This window comes from Branchiostoma lanceolatum, chromosome 13, assembly GCF_035083965.1.
Source record: "Branchiostoma lanceolatum isolate klBraLanc5 chromosome 13, klBraLanc5.hap2, whole genome shotgun sequence".
In the NCBI taxonomy this organism is placed as follows: Eukaryota; Metazoa; Chordata; class Leptocardii; order Amphioxiformes; family Branchiostomatidae; genus Branchiostoma; species Branchiostoma lanceolatum.
This window is the reverse complement of record NC_089734.1, coordinates 17779768-17803534: the sequence shown is the minus strand read 5'-3', so window position 1 is coordinate 17803534 and position 23767 is coordinate 17779768. Positions and strand designations below refer to the sequence as shown.

General features: G+C 41.1%; 2 protein-coding genes across 4 annotated transcripts; one reads left to right on the top strand and one right to left on the bottom strand.

Annotated features, from left to right (window-relative positions):
* Positions 1 to 3983: 3983 nt before the first annotated feature.
* Positions 3984 to 6000, bottom strand: LOC136446737 (uncharacterized). 2 transcript variants are annotated; one of them, XM_066445268.1, is made up of 5 exons: positions 5773 to 6000; positions 5550 to 5594; positions 5193 to 5255; positions 4976 to 5059; positions 3984 to 4805 (listed from the first exon to the last, which is right to left on the bottom strand). In XM_066445268.1, the coding sequence occupies exons 1-5, from the start codon at positions 5868 to 5870 to the stop codon at positions 4661 to 4663; spliced, it is 435 nt and encodes a 144-aa protein (XP_066301365.1). In that variant the 5' UTR covers positions 5871 to 6000; the 3' UTR covers positions 3984 to 4660. The 2 variants fall into 2 exon arrangements, with proteins under 2 accessions (XP_066301365.1, XP_066301366.1); XM_066445269.1 differs by having other exon boundaries at positions 3984 to 4802.
* Positions 6001 to 7224: 1224 nt separating this feature from the next.
* Positions 7225 to 20183, top strand: LOC136446736 (uncharacterized). 2 transcript variants are annotated; one of them, XM_066445266.1, is made up of 5 exons: positions 7225 to 7332; positions 10627 to 11412; positions 18991 to 19034; positions 19336 to 19428; positions 19562 to 20183. In XM_066445266.1, exons 2-5 carry the CDS (start codon positions 10632 to 10634, stop codon positions 19604 to 19606), a joined length of 963 nt encoding a protein of 320 aa, XP_066301363.1. In that variant the 5' UTR covers positions 7225 to 7332; positions 10627 to 10631; the 3' UTR covers positions 19607 to 20183. The 2 variants fall into 2 exon arrangements, 1 of the variants encoding a protein (XP_066301363.1); XR_010757643.1 differs by lacking the exons at positions 7225 to 7332; positions 10627 to 11412 and having other exon boundaries at positions 12153 to 19034.
* The last annotated feature ends 3584 nt before the right edge of the window (positions 20184 to 23767 follow it).

The following is a 23767-nucleotide window of genomic DNA, read 5'->3' as shown; positions in this document are numbered from 1 at the left end:
AGCGACACAAAAATAAGCTACACAGTGACCTTTTACTTTCGAGCGCCTTAGATAGACTGATACTATAGCCCCGCCCACCTCTTTCAAAACATAGAAATGCAAAATTAAAACATAAAAATGCAAATGTTTGATGGACAGCCTAGTCACTCTCTCATTGGGTAAACAGCTAATTCTGATGGACAGTCAGGATCAGTCTATTAGGATTTGGATTTTCTATCAGTTCTCACCACACAACAACATCGTATCTTTGCTCCTTGAATGTCGATATGCAGTGTGTAGGACTATGTGTGGGAATGACTAGAAATTTGAGTTTTTTTTATTCAAGTCTGAAGCCTCATAAAATGCTCTGGATGCCTTTAAAGTTATAGTTATAGCACGCATGACTACTTTGAAGCTATGAGCAGCTTTCAAGTGGCATCTGCCATCTTCCTTCAGCTCATAAGGAGGGGTCACATGACCTAGGTGTTCAACCTAAAGGTGTTACAGGAAGGCACAAACGCACGCCTCTAGAACATAGACTTTGCCAATATTGTAAGTAAACTCACAATGAAGATGAGCAGCACTTCATTTAAGATTGTCGGCTTTACCATAAAGAAAGAAATGTTCTTTTCAAATGCATTAATGGAAGCTTCGTATACTTTGAATATCTAAATACAGCGTAAAAATTCATATTTTTGTTATATCAAGACAACCCTTGTATAAGAAACAGGATCTGTTCAAACATCTACACATGTACAAAGAAGCGAGAAGAAGTTGACTGTACTGGATTACCTTAGCTTATCACTTTCGTCTACTATGTATGTTTAAACTATGTACTGTATATATTTCACTGTATATGTCACATACATGTTAGTTAGGTTTATGTTAGACGACCTGTATCTAGCCCTTCGGGTCACGAATGTACAATAAAGGTCTTCATTCATTCATTATGATGCTAGAGTCCATACTAAGGTCCTCCGGTGTACGTCTTTCCTCTTTAGTGATGTTACTTGGGGGTATCATAACATGTACAGTCAGATGTTGCAATCTTCCTCAGTGTCGGGGCCTTTTTCTGTACCAGCCCTCCCCACCAGCCGCCACGCCACGTACGAATTTCAACACCTTTCGGATGCTTTTCATTTTCTTTAGAATCGATTCAGTATCAGTATTCACTGAATAGTGTGTCAGAATTGTAGAGTCTTCGACTATTACTGTTGGTTTGAAATCTGGGAAGATCTGTTTGTCCTTGTCTACTACTCATTTTGGCGACGCCTCAGGGGCGAGCAAAATTGGTACTATATTGTGTGCAGTTTGCAAGAATTCTAGGAATTGTACAGGAATGTGAAAGTCCATGGGCCGATAACTCAAGAATGCCTCGATGTATTGTCTTCATATTTTGTAGGTGGGTACTTCTGTGGGAGACCTTGAAATGATTGGATTTTGGGCCCCCTAGCGACTTTCTATGGTACTGCAGGGGAACTTTCACTTTTCAAATCTCGTGTTCTGAACATGCTATGGTCATGATTTTTTAGTGGTGGATAGCTCTTTGTTGGGAAAATATGTCCTGTAGATTTAGAACCCCTAGCGATTTTTTTGGAACTGCAGGAGCTGATTTTGACTCAAACTTTTAAAGAGAATAACGCAAGAAGGGGCTGACGGATCATCATAATTTTTGGTGTGTACATAGCTTAAGCATGTTATCACTGGCTCTTCTTTTTCTAATTGCTATGAAATGATATGAGAAGAAGTCACAACTGTAGTCGAAAAAAGGAAGTCAGAGTTGGACTATATACTGTATGCTCTTTGTCATAAATATATATCATATGCCTTCCACTGAGATCTACAGTCAAACCTGCCCAAGGCGACCACCCGGCGGACCGAGCAAAACGGTCGCGATGGACAGGTGGTCGCCATGAAGAGGATTCCACTCACATGTTTCCAGGTCGAGGTTTTTAAATACAGCTAGTACGTAAATGGATGAAAAATTATGTGAATTAAGACAGCATGACCCCCACCAGGTTCAATTCTCATTGACAAAAATTACGTTTTCCGTTATCGTTGTAATAATTGTATACCGCTACATCGTATACAAATTTTGGTCATAATTTTGTGTACAAAACAATGATTGCCTCGATGATCTCGCAGCGCATTCCCGCGCTACATCAATAGTACACACACACACACATCATCGAAGTTTTAAGGCCTAAGACAAATCCCTAGAAAACACCTGCTGGCCCCAGCCTTTTTTGGGGCGCCAACCGCTGGATAAATAGGTCAAAAAAGTTTTCGATTTGACAACTAAAGATGGAACGGAACGCTGTGATTTCGTTGCGCCGCGCCGCCAAGTTCTGTGCGACCGCATCGAAAGGTAAGTCAGTGCAGCAGAGCGCACAGCGTCCAATGAAGGTGAGATTAATGAAAATAGAAATAAAATAAGAATATTAATTTTCATCAATAACTAGAGTATTCGTAAATGTTCATACACAAAAGCATCGTGTTTTAGAAAGGTCAGCGGGACGCCAAATCCGGGCCACGCCAAATCCAAGATGGCGTCGGTACCAAGGAACAACATTTCTCGCCCGATGTTTTGCCCACCGCGAAGTCATTTTTCGGCGGAATTTAGTAAGACACAGACACATTTTTGTTGACAATACAAGAAATAGATAATAATTTCTGTGAAATCTGACTTTTGACGCCATGCACTACGTAGTGGTTTTGAAAATTGATATTGAACCGAACTGAGTTTTTCGGTAAACTATATGATAACGATAGGCACAACAACATCACAAACATTTGTCTTTACAATTTGTTTATGAAGGGGGGACGTTTTATTAACACTTCGTGGAGGAATCGATGCTATAATAACATTGCTATTCCATATATATTTGTCCTTATTTTTGTCCTTCAAAGTCATTTCCGTGAAATCCGACAAAATCATCCGATGTCACCACACGATTGAAAATTAGGCGGCCGCCATTGGCAGGGATTGTGCCTTGTGCGGTCCCAACTCGTGGCGGTCGCGGTCGCGTTGTACAGGTGGTCGCCTTGGGCAGGCAGCTTAATGCTTGTGCCTATGGGGAAAATTTTCGGGACCGAGAAAAAGCGGTCGCAATGGCCAGGTGGTCGCGTTGAAAAGGTGGTCGCCTTGGCAGGTTTGACTGTAGCTTGTATTCAACTGCTTGCTTAAAGCTGGATTCTTCTTGACTAATGCTTATGAATTAGATAGGCAAATCGTGCTCAAATTTTTGTACGGAGGGCCGCCCCTCGGCTACACAACTCCCACGGCGGCTAAACTCCCTTGCGTGCGCCCCCCCCCCCCCCCTCCTCCCATATATATTAGCCTGGAATCCATCCTATTTCGCTTCCGGCCGCTACCCTAGCTCCGCTGCGCTACCCAAGCTCCGCGGCCGGCAGCGGAGCTTGGGTAGCGGCCGGAAGCTAAATAGGATGGATTCCAGGCTACATATATATATACACTGCTGTTCTAGGAAGTCTGTGAAGGAGGTCGAATTCTCAAAAGTGTGGGATTAAGGTTCATTGGCGTGTACACTCAATTCTAGGATTACATTTGATTCAGAGTATTTCAGTAAAATGAATCAAAATATATGTCTCCAAATTGTAGACAGACCATTTCTCATATTAAAACAATGGTTTGACTGTCAATGCTAATGCTGTACGTGCAAGAAAATGAAGAAAGACTGAATGCAGCTGCAGGACGTTTTAAGGACTGCAGATGCAGAGACCAGTGGATGATGATGTTACATGTGCATTGCCAATTAGGCGTGCCAATTTGAGTACTTATGAAACCATTTCAGCAGTAACAATACGTCAAATCAGGCCATGAAATATGTCCTGGTAATGACAATGACTCAAGCGACCATGTGTAGTTGACAAAAAGAACTTCAAGATTTACGGGTTACCAGGCAATAAGATGAATAACAAAAGGATTCAGGTACATGGAAATCAGGAACATTTCTGTCTTCTCAATAAAACAGACACACAGCTTTCCTGTGGTAACTTTATTGGAACTCAAAAGTTAACACGTTATTTCAAGAAGTGTCATAAAACATAACGCAAGGGGTTCTTATTTTTCAGGAGAGTCATTCAACACTGTATAAAACCAAATGCTAGAATGTACAAGGGAATATTCTGATATTCAGAGCACACTTTATAAGTATATTTTGCGTTATCCTTAGCCCAGACGGTTTCTTGTGGTACAATCACTGGAAGTATATCTCCATGCTGTACGAAATATGCCTCTAGAAACATTTTTCCATGGAATTAGACATCCATAAAGTATTGCCTTGCTTGTTAGTTTTAATATATTCTTATCACAGCTTTAATCTCAACGGAATGTCATTCCAAATTCTAAATCTCTAACATAACAGGCTTCATTAAACCAACTATTATTCTAATGATGATAATCATTAATTGATCATCGCTAATTTCTTGTGGTACAATCACTGGAAGTATACCTCCATGCTGTACGAAATATGCCTCTAGAAACATTTTCCCATGGAATTAGACATCCATAAAGTATTGCCTTGCTTGTAAGTTTTAATATATTCTTATGACAGCTTTAATCTCAACGGAATGTCATTCCAAATTCTAAATCTCTAACATAACAGGCTTCATTAAACCAACTATTATTCTAATGATGATAATCATTAATTGATCATCGCTAATTGAAGTAAATATTGATCCCTCCCTCCCCACCCTTCCACCATCCTCCACTGCCCGCTCTACCTCCCCTTCCTCTCCTCATCGCTCCTCCACCTTGTCCCCTTTCGTATGCACTGCCCCCATTGGTCCAAGGGTCAAAACTGCTGCAGAAGAAAAGGGGGGGGGGGGGGGGAGATGTTTTATCAATGTATTTGATTATTTCAGTTAGCTTACTAGGAGTTGAAAAGCTAATATAAGAAAGTATTAGAAGTGAGATGTAATATCAATCAATATAACGTAACATAAAGACAAAAAAAAAGATAATTCAGCTTACACTCTCGGGCTGGTGCAACGGTGGGCCAAGTGCCCTACACCCTCACAGTTGAAACAGGTGCTGTTATCCCCGGCTCTCGAGGGCCTGCAGTAGAAAAGGGGGGGGGGAGGATTTATTGTCAATGTGTTAGATTATTTGAGTTCAAAGGCTAATATAACAAAGTATAAGAAGTAAAATATAACTTAACATGAAGACAAAGAAAAATAATTCAGCTTACTGTCTGTTGCTGGGGCAGTTCCTAGCATAGTGAGCTAGACCATTACAGTTGTAGCAACGGTACCTGCAGAAGAAAAGGGGGGTGGGGGTGGATATATTATCAGTGTGTTACATTATTTCACTTAGCTTAGTTGAAAAGCTAATGGAACAAATGTATAAGGAGTAAGAAATAAATCAGGCGGGTAGGGCTGGGTAAAAAAATTCAGATTCAGGTACAAGCTTGGTCATATATTTGTAACATTTACAGCCAACCATCTTTAGTCTGACATGTAGATTGCTAGCTTTGCATGAAGATAGATTTGCCTGCTTCTAGTATCAAAGTTAAAGGAATACTTCTGACATTAGGAATGTTACTCACCTTCCCTTGTAACTTTGCTTCTTTCCCTCCATCTGATCTTTCTCTCTGTAGTGGAAACATAAAAAAAATCAGCTATAGGTATAAGCTTGGCCAAATATTTGTAACATTTACAGCCAACCGTCTTGTTAAGTGTAAAATTGTTACCATTTGCATGAAGATAGATCTACCTTTTTCTAATCCCAATGTCAAAGCAATAGTTCTGACAGTAAGAAACTTGACTCACGATTCCTTCTGGCTTTTCTTATTGGCATTCAGCCACTTTGTCTCTCTGTAGTGGAAACATTTGAAAAAGAAAGGTTTACTTTTATACGGTAATGTCATGTTAGAACACAGATCTGATCATGATTTATAAAGCAACTACAAAGCACTTCTTTCACTTCTATCAAGCATGCAGAACATGATAATTATATAGGGCTGACACCCGTGCTTTAGGATTCAACTATGGTATACTTAACTGTCATATTAAAGAATTGTCAGTATTGAAAATTCAATGATTATATGTATATGTATACATGTATACAAGAAATGTACTTATCCGATAGTCATTTGATCCACTTTCTTAGCCAGCCTACCAGTCTCCCCTGACTCCTCATTCTTGTCCTTTTGTAGGGTTTCCACTTTCCCCATGAGCAGTTCAAACTCTTGCCGCTGCCTATGCAGCTGGTCTGACATCTCATTCAACAGCTTCCGTGTTTCCGAAGGTTCTCCTTCACTAAGTAATGTTGAAAGAAATATGTATGTTTACCAAATTGTGTTACCTAAATGAGGATGAAGGGAGAGGAGTTGAGGCATTGGTATAGAGGTCTCACAGCAAATTTTTAACACTAAGCATATGGATTGCTTAATACGTTCAATGCCATGAATGCTAAAACTACCCTATGCATGAGTTATGCTGACTACAAAATCTGGAAACACAGACAGACAGACAGACAGACACACACAGACACACACACACAACCATATCTCCATTTTTCATGGACATAGACTTGTTGTTTTTTGAGTGATTGTGTCACATCTCACTTTGGTTCAATTTGAAGCACGAGTTTTGTAGTCCTGTTGTTTAGCAGCATTTTTATATTCGCCCTATTTCTTTTTTACACGCTCGTATTATTTTTGGGGTCTCCAGTGGATATCAGTCCAGGTAGGTGGTGTGGCCTATTTAAATATACTTTCCTAAAGAAAACTCATGAAAAATTTCCTCTCAAACTATGTGTGTGTGAGCAAAAAATTATTCCAAGAAGGTTAAAAACTCAGAAGAAAATACAATACTCACTTCCCGAAGTTCTCCATGTCTCCAGCTCCGGACGCGCAGACGACTTTTTGACAGAAAATAGCAGGCCAATCTCATTACTCTTTTCAAATTGGCCGCGAAGTACTAAAACCCATGCTGGTTGGTTCAGAATTGTCGCATGATTTGCCGCATAAAGTTGGAAGCATCCATTGACATTTTCTTAGGGGGGTTTCAACTTTATTATTTTATGTATAAGGTACAAAAAAGCACTTAGGTATCACTAAAATAGTAAATTTCTTCAATCTTGTACATGAAAGGACAGAATATGAATGAAAAGCCAGCTCAAGGTCCGACATTTTTGTGAAGCCTTTTGTTTTACTCGTTGTCCACTACAAGCACGTTGGACTGATCCCGGAATTTCTGCATTGCGCAATTCTAGAGACTTCCACGTGGGTTTGTTTACACGTACGCTGTTCTTCTTCTTCTGTTGTTCAGCGTCACGGCAGAACCCAAGTATTTACCAACATTTCCTCCGTCAGGAAATATTATCAGGTAAGAAGTGGATACTCTGAATTTCTACCCGCAATGTTTATTTACATTTAGAGGTGTTTTGGTAATGTAAATTAAACGTGACATGAGGGAGGTAAATTATGTGGGAGGTAAACATTTTGGGCACCGCAGGCAAGCGCTACACCGTCTTGTGGTTGTATTTGTTTCCTTATTGGGATCGCTATTAAATTCTTTTTCGCTTGTAACAGGGTTGAAGATACTCTGAAATGCCGTTTTGGACTTCTTTATGTACACTGCTAGGAAATGATAGTTGCTGAAGATTTATTTATTTTTCTGGTGCTACGTTTTGCTGTAATCAACATGGCTAACTGCCCTTGTCTATGAAGCCTACAGCAACAACGTTCTTCTCCGCCGAAAAAAACAAACATCACAAACCTTTGAGTTCATTGAGTTTTCAGCTAGCAGAAAAATATGTTTTCCCGCAGTACGCAGTACGAGTATTATTATCATTATCATTCTTTTTTTTTTTAATCCCGAAGACGGTAAGGGAAACGGATAAGGACACTTTGAGATATCACGGAATTTTCCGTATCATTTCTATTCCAGCTGGAGATTTATTTTGTCTTCATGGTGACATCTTGCTCTGTTCCTCATATTTTTATGGCGAGGGGGGGGGGGGGGCGATAGTTAGACGAACTGCCATGGAAACTATGTACTTTTACAAAGATGGAGGGAGAAAGGAACAGGAAAAGATATGAGAAAGGTGACAATTATGTAGACATCTTTACAAATTAGTGAAGATTTTACATGCTGTGTGTGATATAACTCTCTCCAGACATTTATCAAGTTTGAGGTGGTAATAAAAAATTTCAGACACTAAAGTATGCAAATTCAGACTGAATGTATGGAACCATTGTGGATAGATGTATTGGCCTGTGATTTTTGCCAAACAAATGGCTTAGTTAAGTTGGATATCAACAGCTAAGAGGGGGTCCATTTGTACACGTATAGGTCAAGATTAAAAGATATTGTTCATTTTTAGGCACATGGCCCATATCACAACATAAAAAAGTAACGGGAGGAGGCCAATGTCCGACAAGTTCTCTATGTTTATGCGCACGCTTTCTAGCATTGTACATTTCACCCTATGCCCATTACGCTCTTGTAGTCATACAACTGTCATTTAAACTGCATGGACAAGGAGTTAATTCAAAGATAGCGACTAGCACTGTACTTTGGTAGCACACAAAAGTTGCCTGACATTTTAGCCTTCATAACAGCTGCTTTGCCATCTGGATCAAATGGTTCTACTACAAGGTGTCAGTATAACTGTTCCATGGATGTTAAAATTTCATTCATTGCCTTCTAAAAGTTCAATAAATGCATGCATGTGTGATGTAGTGACTGAGTGTTGACCTAAACTAGGCCCATTTTAAATTTCAGGCTGTGCCTACACAGTGCATTGACAATTGAAAATGGGTGATATGGAAGAAAACTTTGCCGACAGCTCCTCTCTCTTGGAAAAGTGCTCCTTGGCAGCTGTGTTCAGCAAGTATAATGGTGTACCCACAGGACTTCCTACGTTATTTGAATCAAATAGTTTTCCACTGTATAACTCATGGGAGACCACAGTTGTTTTCAGTATGTGCCAGAAAGCTGGTTCTGTAAGGCCTTGGAGAATGCCTTTAAGTGCTATTGAGAGAAACCCAAGTCTTACTGTAGAACAAGATGACTATTCTGTATCTGCTAAAGTGTGTGGGTTTGTGTCCCCGGCCATAGAAATTAAGATTGACTGTGTATTGTATGATGATCATTCCATGCCTCCATCTGATTATGTACCAACCCTAGATATCCTTATTCCAGGTACACCGTGTTACACTAGGTTCACCAGATATCCCTGCATAAGCGATGTCATTTCCGTCCTTGATTTGACAGCAAATCTCTCACTAGATCCAGATGACATAGATTTTGAGAATTCGAAGGTGAATGTGCATACTACTTGCTTTGAAGATGACAGGGTTCCTTTGTGTGCACACTACACATACAAAGGAGGCATAGATTTATTGCAAACAATGTCACATGTGTTAAGGTATGCACAGTCAGTGCACAGTCTATGCAACTTTCAGCCTTTCTCATCACTAGAGCGACATTATGGCACTTTAAAGCTGGTACATCAACATCAACATGAGGAAGCTCGTCGTTGTGAATGTGCTTTAGATTTGTTTTAACTTGGATAAATGTCTTATCCATTTGGGTAATTTAAATGTTTTCAGGAATCCAGCATAGTTGGAACTTGGAGTGTTATGGATGGCGCCCCTTTTCATACATGATATTTTTGAGTTTGCACACAAAGGTGTTATTTCTTGAAAGTTGACTATTGTAAAAGGTGGTCCTGATGACGCAATGATTTTTTGTTCATTGTTATTTTTATTCTTCATCCTTTCATTTTATAAATAGATAAATAAAATGTATTTCTTTTCGTGGTCACATTTCGTATGTTACGTTTTGCTGTGTTCAAACTCAACAAAATTGGAAATTTCCATGGAACCACTCATATTTTCGTTTGTCGGACTTTGTACGGTGGAGTAGAGTAGACTAAGAGTAGAGTCTTCGGCCAACTTCGCTCTCCTCTATAAACTAACTCAAGAACCAACGGTTCAGTAACATTTACTTCGTAGAGATAGCGGACAATTTTATCAGGTAAGAAATTATGTGCTCGGCACTCTGTTGTTTACGTATACAAATACCTATTGGATCATACATAATTAGCCATTGAGTGCAAATATGGACTGGATATCGGTTACGTTAAGTTTACGTTAAGTTTATTTTTGTACCGTGACTCCTGCCCCTCCGTTTCACTTCGACCTTGTCGAAAAGCGGCCATATTATGGCCGAACAAGCATTCGAAGTATAATAAAGGCCTTGACTTGACTTGACTTGACTATCGTAGTTATAGCAGACATTTTATTTCGTCACATGCAAGACTTTAGTAGCTATGAAATCGGTCTTCCGTTACAAACGACTAGCTTAAGATAGAGGTTTCTGTATCATTTCGGTTTCATGATGGTTATAAACTGGAGATTTATTTTGTTTTCATGGTGACGTCTTCCTGTGTTCCTCAGATTTTTGGGGGAGGGGGCTACTTTGGCAAACTGCCACACAAGCCACTACATTTTCAAGGACATAGGGAATGTCATTATTGTGGATACATGTACTTTGTGATGTTTAGTATGCAAGGAGCTTAGTTGGAAACTAGAACTTTCGGAGAGGTTCTAAACTTTTACCATGTGTATGCAATCTTTCAGAATGTACATTCTGGTACTTTCATTTTTTTAGCAGAAATGCCAAGACGCAAGAGTAAGAAACCAATGAAGAGGTTGAATGAGTGGAAGGCAAAGCAGCAAATTAAGGATCGGGTCGACAAGCATGAGTTACACATAAGAGGACAGAAACCGGCTGTTGAGCAGGTATTGGAGGTAAGAGGCGAGGATCTGGCCAACGAGCAGGAATTGGAGGTAAGAGGAGAGGATCTGGCCAACGAGCAGGTATTGGAGGTAAGAGGTGAGGAGCCAGTTGATGAGCAGCCATTAGAGGTAAGATTGGAGGACCCAGCTGGTAGGCAGGAATTAGAGGTAAGAGGGGAGGAGGGGGAGGAGCAGGAATTAGAGGTAACTGGGGAGTCGAAGGTTGGAGATTTCAGGTTCAAGCCCTTCACAGAAAATGATCAATTGCAACTTGCAGGTCAGTTTAACCTTCCTGTTGAAGGATATCTCAATATTGAACAAATGGATGTCCCTTTGGATTCCAAACCACCGATCAATCCCATTAAAATGGATGGGGACGGGAATTGTTTTTATAGGGCGATAAGCTACCATATTTGTGGCACAGAAAAGTATCACGCTATATTAAGGCAGCGTACGATTGAATATATGACAACATTGTCTGAAGATGTTTACAGACCTTGGTTTGTGTTTGAGCCAAATGGACGAACCATGGACCAGTACCTGTCTCGTGATGGTCGAACTGAGCTGAACCCTCATCCAGCAGATCTTCGTACATGGGCCACACAGGTAGAAGTAAATGCGATGTCTTCACTGCTGGGAAGAAACATCTTTGTGTACAGTGAGTATGGCTATACGTGGGAATGGAGTAAGTATCCGTGGTGTGACAGTACATTACAAAGTAGTAATGCTTTATACTTGCACAATAAAGACGGGAATCATTTTGATGTTGTCACAACAGTTTTCAGCAGAAGACACAGTATCACAGGGTGCCACAGAGAAGAAGCTGCAGCGGCCTCACAAGTTGCCAGTAGCACGAGAAAGACTGCACTGAATGATAACGATGATAAGGACACAACAGTCTTCAGCAGAAGACAGACAAGGAGTATGTCACGGCGCCACAGAGAAGAGGCTGCAGCGGCCTCACAAGTTGCCAGCAACAAGAGAAAGTCAACACTGAATAACAACGCTGATGAGGACCAGAAAAAGGCCAGACGGGGCCGAGAAAGGAAACGATACCAGCAGGATGAGAAGTATGCCCAGGCCCAGCGGGATAGAAAGAAGACACGATATAGCACAGATGAACAGCACGCCCAGGTCCAGCGGGATAGAAAGAAGGGGCGGTACCACACTGATGAAGACCATGCCCAGCATAAGCGAGACTATGAAACGAATAGGTATCATACAGATCAAGACCATGCCCAGGATAAGCGAGACTATGAAACGAATAGGTATCATACAGATGAAGACCATGCCCAGAATAAGCGAGACTATGAAACGAATAGGTATCATACAGATGAAGACCATGCCCAGGATAAGCGAGACTATGAAACGAATACGTATCATACATGTACAGATGAAGACCATGCTCAGGATAAGCGAGACTATGAAACGAATAGGTATCATACAGATGAAGACCATGCCCAGGATAAGCGAGACTATGAAACGAATAGGTATCATACAGATCAAAATCATAGAGATTTGAAAAAAACAAATGTGCAGATTAACAGAAACAGAAACAAGAATTTATCAGATGTAGAGAAGGCAATTGAAAAGTTTCGAGTGGAATGCAAAAAGGGACCAGAATTTGTTTGTACAGTATGCCATAGGCTTTTGTTTCATGAACAAGTTGTAATCTGTAACAAATCAAAGTATGTTCAGGCTGTTCACCACTGTCTTACAGGTACGTATGTACATCAATGCAATGTAGACTGCAGCCCACATGTGTGTCACACAGCAAATTCATCCAGGGGGAAAGAGTGGATATGTCACTGTTGTGACGTGCATTTGAAGACAAAGAAAGCAGTTCCATACCAGGCCCAAAGTAATAAAATGAAACTCCCAGAAATACCCGCTGAGCTGAAAAGTCTCAACATTCTTGAGTCACAACTCGTAGCTAAGCGAATACCATTTATGAAAATTGCCGCTCTCCCAAAAGGGGGCCAGAAAGGTGTTGTCGGCAATGTAGTGTGCGTCCCAGCAGATGTAAGTCAAACACATGCAATCCTTCCCAGAATGCCTACTGAAGCTCTGTTAATCAAAGTAAAACTTAAGAAGAAGCTACAGTATAGTGGCCATCACATGTATAGACAAATCAGTCCAAAAAGGGTCGATGTTGCTCTTAGGTATCTTGTGGAGAATCATGAACATTACACTGGTACATCTATTGACGCAGACTGGGCTTTGTCTTGGAACGAAGAACAAGGGCTTCTTGAACCATCTGATGCTGAACATGGAGAGGAGGACGACTCAGAAGTTTGTATCACCCCAGACCACCTCGCGTCTGTCAGTGTTGAAGGGGATGGCATGGAAGGACCACCTGGAGATGCTATGGAAGATGATGAAATGGACAACATTCTTCAACAGGTGAATGTGGATGAAGCAATGGAAGAAGCAGGTCTGAACGAGGAAGAAGAGCTTGACAGCCGGTTGCGGGGTCTGCCCCATGACACTTGCCTTCAACCAGTAGACATAGGGCAGGAATTTCTTGACCACTACGATGAATGCGTCCTGTCTGTGGCTCCAGGAGAGGGAAACAAGCCAATTTTTGTATTCCAGGAGGTTGGAGGAGAGGCAATGTCGTTCCCTGTTCAATTTCCCACTGGGAAGTTTTCTTTTAATGATAATCGTGATGTGCGTATTACACCTAGTAAGTACTTCAAGGCACGCCTTATGGGTGCAGATACACGGTTTGCGAAAGACGCTAGCTACATATTCTATGCACAATTTGTAACAGAGCTGCACTTCATACAATCAAATATTTCCATATCTATGCGAAAAGGTTCACCTACAACAAGTGATGGCCGTAGAATATCTTCTAGCATGTTGTCAAACAAAGAGGATTTACGTGACATTCTTAAGTCAGATCAAGGCTATCGCTTCCTGCAGCCAGTCAGGGGCACCCCGCAGTTTTGGGACAGGGCGCTAAATGAACTGTTCGCGATGATAAGACAGCTCGGAATTCCAACCTGGTTCGCAACATTTTCTGCCGCAGATTTGCGCTGGCCAGAAGTCTTAGAGGAGATTCGACAAAATCATGGTACCGTACCAGTAAGTGAGTTGTCGTGGGAAGAGCGTTGCAACATTTTGAGAAGTAATCCTGTCACTGCTGCTCGCATGTTTGATTGTAGAGTCAAGCTGCTTTTTAAACATCTCATTGAATCTCCATCGCAACCAATTGGAGAAGTCGTAGACACCTTTACGCGGACAGAGTTTCAACAGCGCGGAAGTCCACATATCCACTGTTCGTTTTGGGTGAAAGATGCGCCAAAATTGAACGTAAATTCTGACGAGGAGGTCTGCTCCTTTGTGGACAGGTATGTGTGCAGTCAGCTACCTGACTCAGAGACAGATAAAGAGTTGTTTGACATAGTTAGTCAGGTTCAAATGCACCGAAAAGGTCACACATCATCTTGCAAGAAAGGTGGCAAGGTCTGTAGGTTCGCATTTCCAAAACCTCCAGTGAAGCAGACATTTATGTGCGACCCCGTGAAACTGCAGGATCTAACCGATCAAGAAATGGCAGCTTTCAAAGGAAGAAAGAAGGAAGCCGAGGTCGTCCTCAAAAAGTTCTGGGACGTGTTGGACAAGACCACAGAGCCAGAAAAGTGCTCCACTGATGACATCTTGAAGGAGGCAAATCTCACCACAGCACAGTTCTGTGACGCTTTCAACTTGATGGCAACCAGGAAGCAGGTAGTGCTCAGACGTGAGCCAAAGGCCATATGGGTGAACAATTACAATCCGCATCTACTCCGGGCTTGGAATGGTAACATGGACATCCAGTTTGTTCTCGACGCATACAGTTGTGTCAGGTACATTGTATCATATATCAGCAAAGCAGAAAGAGAAATGGGAAAGCTACTCAAACAGGCCCAGAAAGAGGCAAGGGAAGGCAATGAGGATGTACTGAGAGAAATGAGAAAAGTTGGCAGTGCCTACCTTCACCATAGGGAAGTGAGTGCCCAGGAGGCAGTGTATCGAGTCTGTAGCCTTAAGTTGAAGGATTGTTCCAGAGCAGTCACTTTCATACCAACAGATGAGCAAGCTACTCGCTTGTCAAAACCTTTGGCGGAAATTCAAAAGCTTCAGAATGAGGGAAACTGTGATGAAGCAAGCATCCGGATGCCAAGCATTATGGATCGATACAAGGCAAGACCACCAGAAGAACCCTTCCGATCAATGTGTGCTGCAGAGTTTGTCTCTGAGTATCGTGTCGTTTCTCGTTCAGGCAAACAAAGTAATGTCGAGCAATCTTCTAGAGGAGTAGCAAAGCATGTGCTAAGGGATAATTTGGGGGTTGTACAAAAACGTACAAGATCTAAGCCTGCAATCATCCGTTATGCCAAATTTAGTAGAATGAAAGAGCCAGAGCGATTCTACTTGACATTGCTCAAGTTGTACTTGCCACACTACATTGACACGCAGTTGAAACCACCACCATTTGCAAAGTATGAAGAATTCTACTCTGATGGGTTTGCTCCCTTGTCAGTCTCGGAGGATAGGGTCAATGTCATTGTGAATGGGAATAGGCGCAAATTTGAGCAAAATGTTGAAGAAATTGAGCAGGCACGCAAAGATGTAGAAAACGGTACTTATGTAGAAGTTGTATGGGCCCAGATCTTCCCCGAACTGGAGCAAGAAAGACTTGAGTGTCAAAATATGAGAGAAGAAAATGAAGCGAATGAGGGTAATGAAGGCACAGAGGACGACATCCCTGACCTAGCAACAACTGACAAATCCAAAGAAAGAAGCTTTACCCTAGAAGGCTGCCAGGCGAAAGTCTCCTCGAAAGATGCAATCCCCATGATGCAGTCTCTCAACCCAATACAACAGAAGGTCTTCTATTTTGTACGTAAGTGGTGTATGGACATTGCACAGGGAAAACGACCAGATCCCTTCCATATTTTTGTAACGGGTGGTGCGGGGACTGGAAAGAGCCATCTTATCAAATGCATATATTATGAGGCTACCAGGTTACTACAACAGATACAAGAAAACCCTGATAATGTCTCTGTCCTTCTTACAGCACCCACCGGAACTGCCGCATTCAATATTGGTGGAAGCACTGTCCACCATGCGTTCCATCTGAATGTTATGACCAGCAAGTATCAACCCCTTGCTGAAAGTACCCTTAACACTTTGCGTGCACAGTTTGAAAGCCTGAAAATTGTGATTGTAGATGAAGTATCAATGGTCGACAAAAAGCTACTGTCCTTTATCCACGGTAGGTTGCGTCAGCTGACACAAGGAAGGCCAAATGCAGACTTTGGAAATGTCAGCATCTTGGCAGTGGGTGACATGTATCAGATACCTCCAGTCAGTGGAGGAAGTCTCTACAAGGAAGAAGAAATTGGTGACTTGTGGAGTCGAATCTTTGAAGTTATTGAACTTGAGGAAATCATGAGGCAGAAGGATGACGCTTCCTTTGCAAAGCTTTTGAATAGAATGAGGGTGAAGAGAAAAGAAGACAAACTTTCAGATGAAGATGACAAACTTTTAGCATCAAGGGTTTTAGCTGTAGACTTCACATCGGATGATTATCCTAAGGATGCACTTCACATCTTTTCCAGAAATGATGCTGCCGCAGACCATAATGACAAGATGTTGAATCTCAGGTGTTCAGATATAAGATGCTTTGAAGCCTCTGATTTTGTGAAAGATCTCACCACAGGTTCGATGTCAAGACGACCTCATGTAAAAGGAGAAAAACAGGACCTCCTTGATGTGGTCAAAGTTGGGGTTGGTGCTAGGGTCATGCTTTGTAGAAATGTCAATGTTGAGGATGGTCTAGTGAATGGTGCGTTTGGAACAGTGACTGGTGTAACAGGTGGTCAGAATGATGCAAATGAAGTTGGGACTGTCTTTGTGCAGTTTGATCATCCGAATGCAGGCGCGCTTGAAAGACAAAAAAGTGCAGTTCCAAGCAGTCTACCTGAAAATTCAGTGCCTATACATCAGATTGAGGACAACTTGAAGAGGTTGAGTAAAGCCAAACGTTACCAAATTCCTCTCAAGCTAGCTTGGGCCTGTACAGTACACAAAGTACAGGGCATGACTGTTCCTGAAGTGGTTGTCTCGATGAAAAAAATGTTTGCATCAGGTATGGCGTATGTTGCATTGAGTAGGGTATGTTCCATAGGCGGTCTTCACATCACAGACTATAAGCAGGAGTCCATCTACTGTGATGAGGCTGTGCAGAAGGCAGTCAATAAGATGATGCACTTCGAATATCTATCCAACCCATTTACAAATGTTTGGGACAGAGCTGTAAATGAGGTGTTGAGGTTGAACATTGTCCATCACAATACTGAAGGACTTGTAAGTCACTTAAAAAGTCTGAAGTCAACTTGTTTGGTTACAGCTGATATCATATGCCTGACTGAAACATGGCTGTCAGAAAATGTGCAGTCCTCTCAGGTGCAGTTGGAGAGTTTTAACATGTTTCGCAAAGACAGGTCAAGTGAGTATGTTTGTGAGGAAGGTTCTAATAGGACAATTGATTCCCCTCGTGGAGGCGTGGCAGTATATGTCCGTGACATATACAGGTGTTCTGAAATTCCCATCCCAAATGACATCGGCCTAGAATGTGAGGTGGTTCAAGTTTCTGCTGACTGCATGCCCATGAAACATCTCATTGTAGCAGTTTATAGACCACCAAACGTCCCAAAAAAACTATTCATATCCGGTTTGGAGAAACTGTTGGAGCACTTGTCTGCAGTAGAAAGAAATAGCACAGTGATTGTTGGTGACTTCAATGAGAATTTGATTTCAAGTGGAAACAAATCAATCCTATCATTCTTGATGAAAAATGGCTTCAAACAGTTGATAGAGGCTGCTACAACTGTAAAAGGAACTCTCATTGACCATGTGTACATTTCACCACTTGGAACTGTTGTCAATCATGGTGTGATACAGACATTCTACAGCTACCATGATGCTGTGTACTGTACGTTGTGTTGTGATCATATACATTAGTACTCAGAGTCAAAGGAATAAGAGAGTACTTGTATTGTACCAGCTCCAGCCTTCTCAATCTGGATGACAAGGGTGAGCCCAGTGAGTGTTCCATGACAGGGAGCCTGTGAATGATATATTTGCGCCGGCGTCCGACCTTTGCCCCTAAGCACATTTGGTGGTGGCAAAGGGAATGGGTAAGGACAAAGGGTCCTGGTCTGGCTCTGGCCAAAATAGCCTGGCAACGGGGGATCTGGTGGATGTAATCTCCAAGCAGATCTACACGGTGCCAAAAATCATATATGCTAGCCAGAGAAGCTCCAGTCCGCACCGTCTGGCTGACTGTAGCTTCTCTGGCTAGCATATACGATTTTTGGCACCGTGTAGATCTGCTTGGAGATTAGATGGATGCTCCATGACTGGAAGCCTGTGAATGACATATTTGTGCCAGCGTCCCGGCCCTTGCCACCCGGCACATTTAGTGGTGGCAAGGGGGATGGGGAACGACTAAGGGTCCCGCTCTGGCTCTTGCCAAAATGACCTGGCAAGGGGGAGCCTGGTGAGTGCTCCATTACTGGGAGCCAGTGAATGATATATTTGTGCCAGCGTCCCGGCCCTTGCCACCCGGCCCATTTGGTGGTGGCAAGGGGGATGGGGAACGACTAAGGGTCCCGCTCTGGCTCTTGCCAAAATGACCTGGCAAGGGGGAGCCTGGTGAGTGCTCCATAACTGGGAGCCAGAGAATGCTATTTGTGCCAGCATACCGGCCCTTGCCACCCGGTACATTTGGTGGTGGCAAGGGGGATGGGGAAGGACTAAGGGTCCTGCTCTGGCTCTTGCCAAAATGACCTGGCAAGGGGGAGCCTGGTAAGTGGAAGCCTGTGAATGGCATATTTGTGCCAGCTTCCCACCTTCCCACCAGGCACATTCAGTGGGGGATGGGAAAATTGGGAAGACCTGCTTAAGGGGGAGCTTGGTAGATGTTCCATGATTGGAAGCCTTGTAGATTAAGAACCATTTGTGTCAATACTTTATTGTTACTGCCAATTTGTAATTTGCATTGATTGTGTTTTTAGAGTGCTATAACAAATCTCAGGTCATTTGGCTTTATTTTCCTTACAATATGTGTGTTTTCATATTTCTGTCATTGTCATATTTCGTATCATTTTCCCATTGAAAAGCATTTTGAGAGATGTCCAGTAATGTATACAAGAATGAATGAAGTGTCTCTGTTTCTTTTCAGATGATAAGGGGCAGTTGAAAGATTATGCTCGTGGCACACAACAGGTAGGGCCTGTTGTCTTCTGTCACTACACGTACATGTAGATGTAGAGACAGGTCTGGCATGGACATCGAAGAGAAGATTATCTCCAACCAAGGAGGTTTTATAAAACCTCCTTGCTCCAACACAACTAAATGTTAAGTTATGTTTTCTTCTGACAACAGACAATATGTACAGTTTGCAAATGAATGTAATTTCTTAATTATATTTTGCCCATACTATAAGTATGGTCAAAATATATTGTTGATGAATGTTTCTACTCTGCATTGTGATGCTAAATCTTGCGCTCCTGTTTGTGTTCTCTAGATGGGACCTCCTGTAGAGAAGCAGAACCTGGTCCGCGATAAACCACATTTGGAGGAAGTAGACAAATCTGGCCCCAGCCATCCACACGAGATTGTAAGTAATTCTGGAATCATGCATGTTTATTTGGACACATGAACAGATTTCATATCTGTCTATAGTTTTTTTTATCAGTGTTTCAGCTCTGTATTGAAATGCTAAATCTCACTCTTCTGTTTCTATCCTCCAGACCCCACCAGAGAAGAGAAGCAGATCATGGTCCAAGTCAAGTTAAAGTTTATTGCACAACAATTGTAACAGGTACAATGTAAGGCAAAATACTGCTGGCTACTTGTTCTAATCTAGTACAAACTGCAGCAAGGTTCCAGGCTATACAATGTTGTTAATGGTAGATAGTATCAGCTGGCTACTTACATTGTATACTGATTCTCCATATGAAAGTCTGCTTTTATTTTTGAATATGTTTCAAGTTTCTTAAAGATTCTTATTGTTTGCCGCTTGACAGAAAATCGCCTTAAAGGCGCTCCTTGAATATGTTTCTGAAATATTTTGCATTGACTGTTCGGTATCCATGAGAAACTGCCTGTGGAAGAAGCAGGCAGACCCTGCCAGCCAGAAAAGGATATACTACTAATAGGTTGCAGCCAATTCCGAAAACATGTATATTTTGACATGAATATAGATTTTCTGCAATGTAATCTTCATGTAATATAATTTTGTGGATAAAGGTTTGACATGGAAATGATTCAACTCGCAGTATTCGTATCTACATAGAGGAAATAATAAGAGAATGGGAGAAGACAAGTGTTAAGTTTCAATTTTGTGCTTAAGTAAAACTGTCAAGATTCAAAGTGTTATGTTTGCATTTTTGCTCTTAAGTACAAAAATGGTAAGATTGTGAGTGAATGTGTATGTGTGTGTGTGGAGAGAACCGGTCTGATCTACATACCGTCACGGCGTGTGCTATCTAACCAGCCATCACCAGTTTTCTCTCGAATAGAAAGCTAGGGACTTGATTATTCTGAATTGCAAAGAAAGACCTGTATCTATCAGAGGCATTTTCATACCAAATTTCTGGTCATTTAATTTAAATATCATGGTAGCGAAGCCACAAATGTGCATTTTGATTATCAAAAAAGGCCATCCTTGCATCTTGCATTTTCAAAAATTGAATTTTGGACTGGTAATCCATTTTTTTCGGTTGATGTGTCTATGGAATGGTTCATTATGTGTGTGATTGATCACATTTTGCATGGGGAAGGCGATGATGGGTGAAATATGTTGTATTTGCCCGCAAATGTTGCCTCTCTAGTTTCTCATGTGTTTTTTAATCAATAAACCATTTACTACTACTACTACTACTTGATTTGTATTTATCGATCACTTTATATGTGTAGGTCTGACTAAACCATGCTTTCAGCAACCCCCTACTTAACCTCTCAAGGATAGACTATGTACGTATCAAGGCCAGCTTGGATAGTGAAAGATTGTGTCACTCAAGAGTACTTATACGTTTTACCTTCGCCGGGAATGAATACATTCGCGGTAAGGTTATGTTATCGGTTACGCCAGCTGTAAAGTGGGTCCGTAGGTATGTCGAGATCATAAGTCGAGAGAACTTTGACGGAACTTGCTGATTTTTGGTAGGTAAGTGGCGGTTGTTGGAACGAAGGTCAAGTTCGAAAATGGTTAACCTGGCGTTTTCCTAAAGTGGACTTTTTTTGTTAGTGTGTTTGTATGTAGACAACATAACTCGACGTATTGATGATGGATCTGCATGATTTTTGGTGGGTACGTAGAGATTGTAAAAACAAAGCTCAAGTTCAAAAATGGGTCACCTGGCATTTTCCTACGGTACTGCAGTGGGCTGTTTATGTATGCGTATTTGTTTGTTGACAGGATAACTTGAGAAGCTGTTGATGGTTGTGCATGATATTTAGTGAATAGGTAGATTTATTAAAGGGGAAGGTCAAGTTCGATGATGGGCCTCCTAGCGGGTACTTTGGGTACTGCAGTGTAGCTTCAAAGTTTGAGGTCGAATTTTCTGCAAGTGCTACGGTCATGATTTTTGTGTGGTAGATAGTCCATGCCACATGAAATAAGTTGTGCACGTTTGGGCCCTCTAGCGGCTTGTTTGGAGCTGCAGCGGGTGTTTTTAATTTATTTGTTTTGACCTTTGGACATGAATAACTAGACTTATGGTCAACGGATCGTCTTGATTTATGGTATGTAGATAGCTCGATTAATGATTTGCATCATTGAATATTCATTATGCAAATCAGGAACTAATTTGCATAATAAGCAAGGAAAGTTTATAAATCTGCTGCCTTTCAAAATAGGACTCTCAAACACGTGACATATATAGTTGAAAAAGGGAGAGGTATCGATAGATACCAATAATGCTAATAGCTACCTATTTTGCATAATTAATGAAAAAATACTAATTGAAAATACCACAATAGGAAATGATTGGAATTTCATTCTTGTATCATTAGGAAGCTAAGTAAAGGTGAACAATATCAGACAAAAATCATGCATGACAAGGCCTCATTAACATAATTTATAAGGAAATGTCTACAATTCCCTTTCAATTTGCTATTTCTAAGTCTATACATTCAGCTTAAATTGCACTGACAGGTGACCTAGTTTACCGGAGCAGGCTCCCTGTGAGACGTCCCTGGAGGACACATGTGATACTTTAATTGCCTGGTGCAGGGCTCTGTTTTGGGGTCAGGGAGGTTACACGGGCATTTAAACACAGCAGCCTTACGATCTAACGCTCTCCCTGTTGGAAGGTATAGGTTTGATAAAAACTGATTGATATGTCGACTTTGAAAATAAGGGCATAATTGAAGCAAATACATTGCCAACAAATTGCCTTATTTTCTGTAGTAAAGATAAAAGTTATGATACAAATTAAGCAAAAATATTCTTACAGTGATTATTTTTATAACTCCTGGGAGAACTCGTGTAGGTATAGGTATGGGTTTGTTTTAAACTTTGAAAGAGAATACTAGTAACTCAAGAAGGTGATGACGGATCGTCATGATTTGTAGGGATGTACATAGTTTGAGTGATGATTTACATGATCGTATAAGAATCATGCAAATCAGGATCTGTGATGTGAAAAAGTATACAAACCCTTGCATTCCATTGTAGTCAAACACGTGACATGTAACTGAGAAAGAGAGGAATATTGATAGATATCAATTATGCAAACGAATACCTAATTTGCATAATTTATGACAAAATACTATAATTCCAGAGTGGTAAATGATGGGATTTCATTCTTGTGGCGTTTGGGAGATAATCAAATGTGGACGTTATCAGACATAAATCATGATGGCCTCATTTACATAATATATGAGGAAATGCTCCAATGGCCCTCTTTTCTAAGATTTTACTTTAATGCTGTGTTTTGTGTAGAGAAAAGGATCACTTGAAATTCATGCAATCGAGGACCTTATTTACATATTGAGTGATAAGCATTCACTCGAAAAGCCTAACATCAGTCGGCGAAGGTAAGAGGTCGTCGAACTCTAGTTTGTTGTTAATTCTTGCATAAGAAGCAAATAGAAAATATAAATTCCCGTGTCTAATGCTCTAACAATAGAAGTTACCATTTATTCAACCTTATACAATCGTTGTAGATGTATTCTATTTTAGATCCAGTGCATTCTTCCTGTATTGTGATTAATTTGTATCAATTGATCACTTTATACTGATGTCAGCATGACCAAATTATGCTTCAGTAACAACCCTCTACTGACCAGGCCCTCAAGGAGAGACTACATAGGAATAAAGTCCTGGACAGAGGAAGTTTGCGTCACTCAGACTATTTAATGGACGATCTTACGATATGTTATAATCCTGTGTAGCTTAACTGTTGTGCGATTAATTTTGTAGATGAACTATATGTAAGCGTCACTACAATTATAAGTTGGGCTACTAGTCCCTAGAGCCAAGAACAATGAGAGTTTGGTTCAAACAGACTCTGTTATTTTCCGTTGTTAACTTTCGCTGTAGAAGCCAATTGTAAAGTTATCCATTTATGTAAATTACACCAGTTTATATGTTTCCAGTAGTACGGTGTAAGTCATTTTTTACATTTTATTAAATAAAAATTTACTGAAGAAAAGAAAGAGTCGTCATTTTGCCAAGTGCTTTTCTCTTTGGAGGCCCATAATTTTGTACAAGTAATGAGGTTGTTTACAAAGAAAGATACAAACATGTGAAACGTTAGTACCAATGTAAGCTATCAGCAAGCCGAATATCTGATTAGTTACTCTATAGCGTAACATAGGTTCACATCCGGCCGGTAATGCTAGTCACACCCGACGGTATTTTAACGACATCTTGCAGCTATTGGCAATACTGCAATACATTGACGTAGGAACAGACAGACACACCGAGAGCAAAGACTCCGTACACGGTC

What these genes read in the sequence shown, in the direction of transcription:
- LOC136446737 (XM_066445268.1), bottom strand. Translation starts at nt 5,870, where the DNA reads ATGACATTACCGTATAAAAGTAAACCTTTCTTTTTCAAATGTTTCCAC. An exon ending in AAGCAAAGTTACAAGGGAAG is followed by an intron (nt 5,256 to 5,549) that starts GTGAGTAACATT and finishes TTTCTTCTGCAG; the next exon opens with GTACCGTTGCTACAACTGTA. An exon ending in AACTGCCCCAGCAACAGACA is followed by an intron (nt 5,060 to 5,192) that starts GTAAGCTGAATT and finishes TTTCTACTGCAG; the next exon opens with GCCCTCGAGAGCCGGGGATA.
- LOC136446736 (XM_066445266.1), top strand. Translation starts at nt 10,632, where the DNA reads ATGCCAAGACGCAAGAGTAAGAAACCAATGAAGAGGTTGAATGAGTGG. An exon ending in AAGAAACATCTTTGTGTACA is followed by an intron (nt 11,413 to 18,990) that starts GTGAGTATGGCT and finishes GTTTCTTTTCAG; the next exon opens with ATGATAAGGGGCAGTTGAAA. An exon ending in CCAGCCATCCACACGAGATT is followed by an intron (nt 19,429 to 19,561) that starts GTAAGTAATTCT and finishes TCTATCCTCCAG; the next exon opens with ACCCCACCAGAGAAGAGAAG.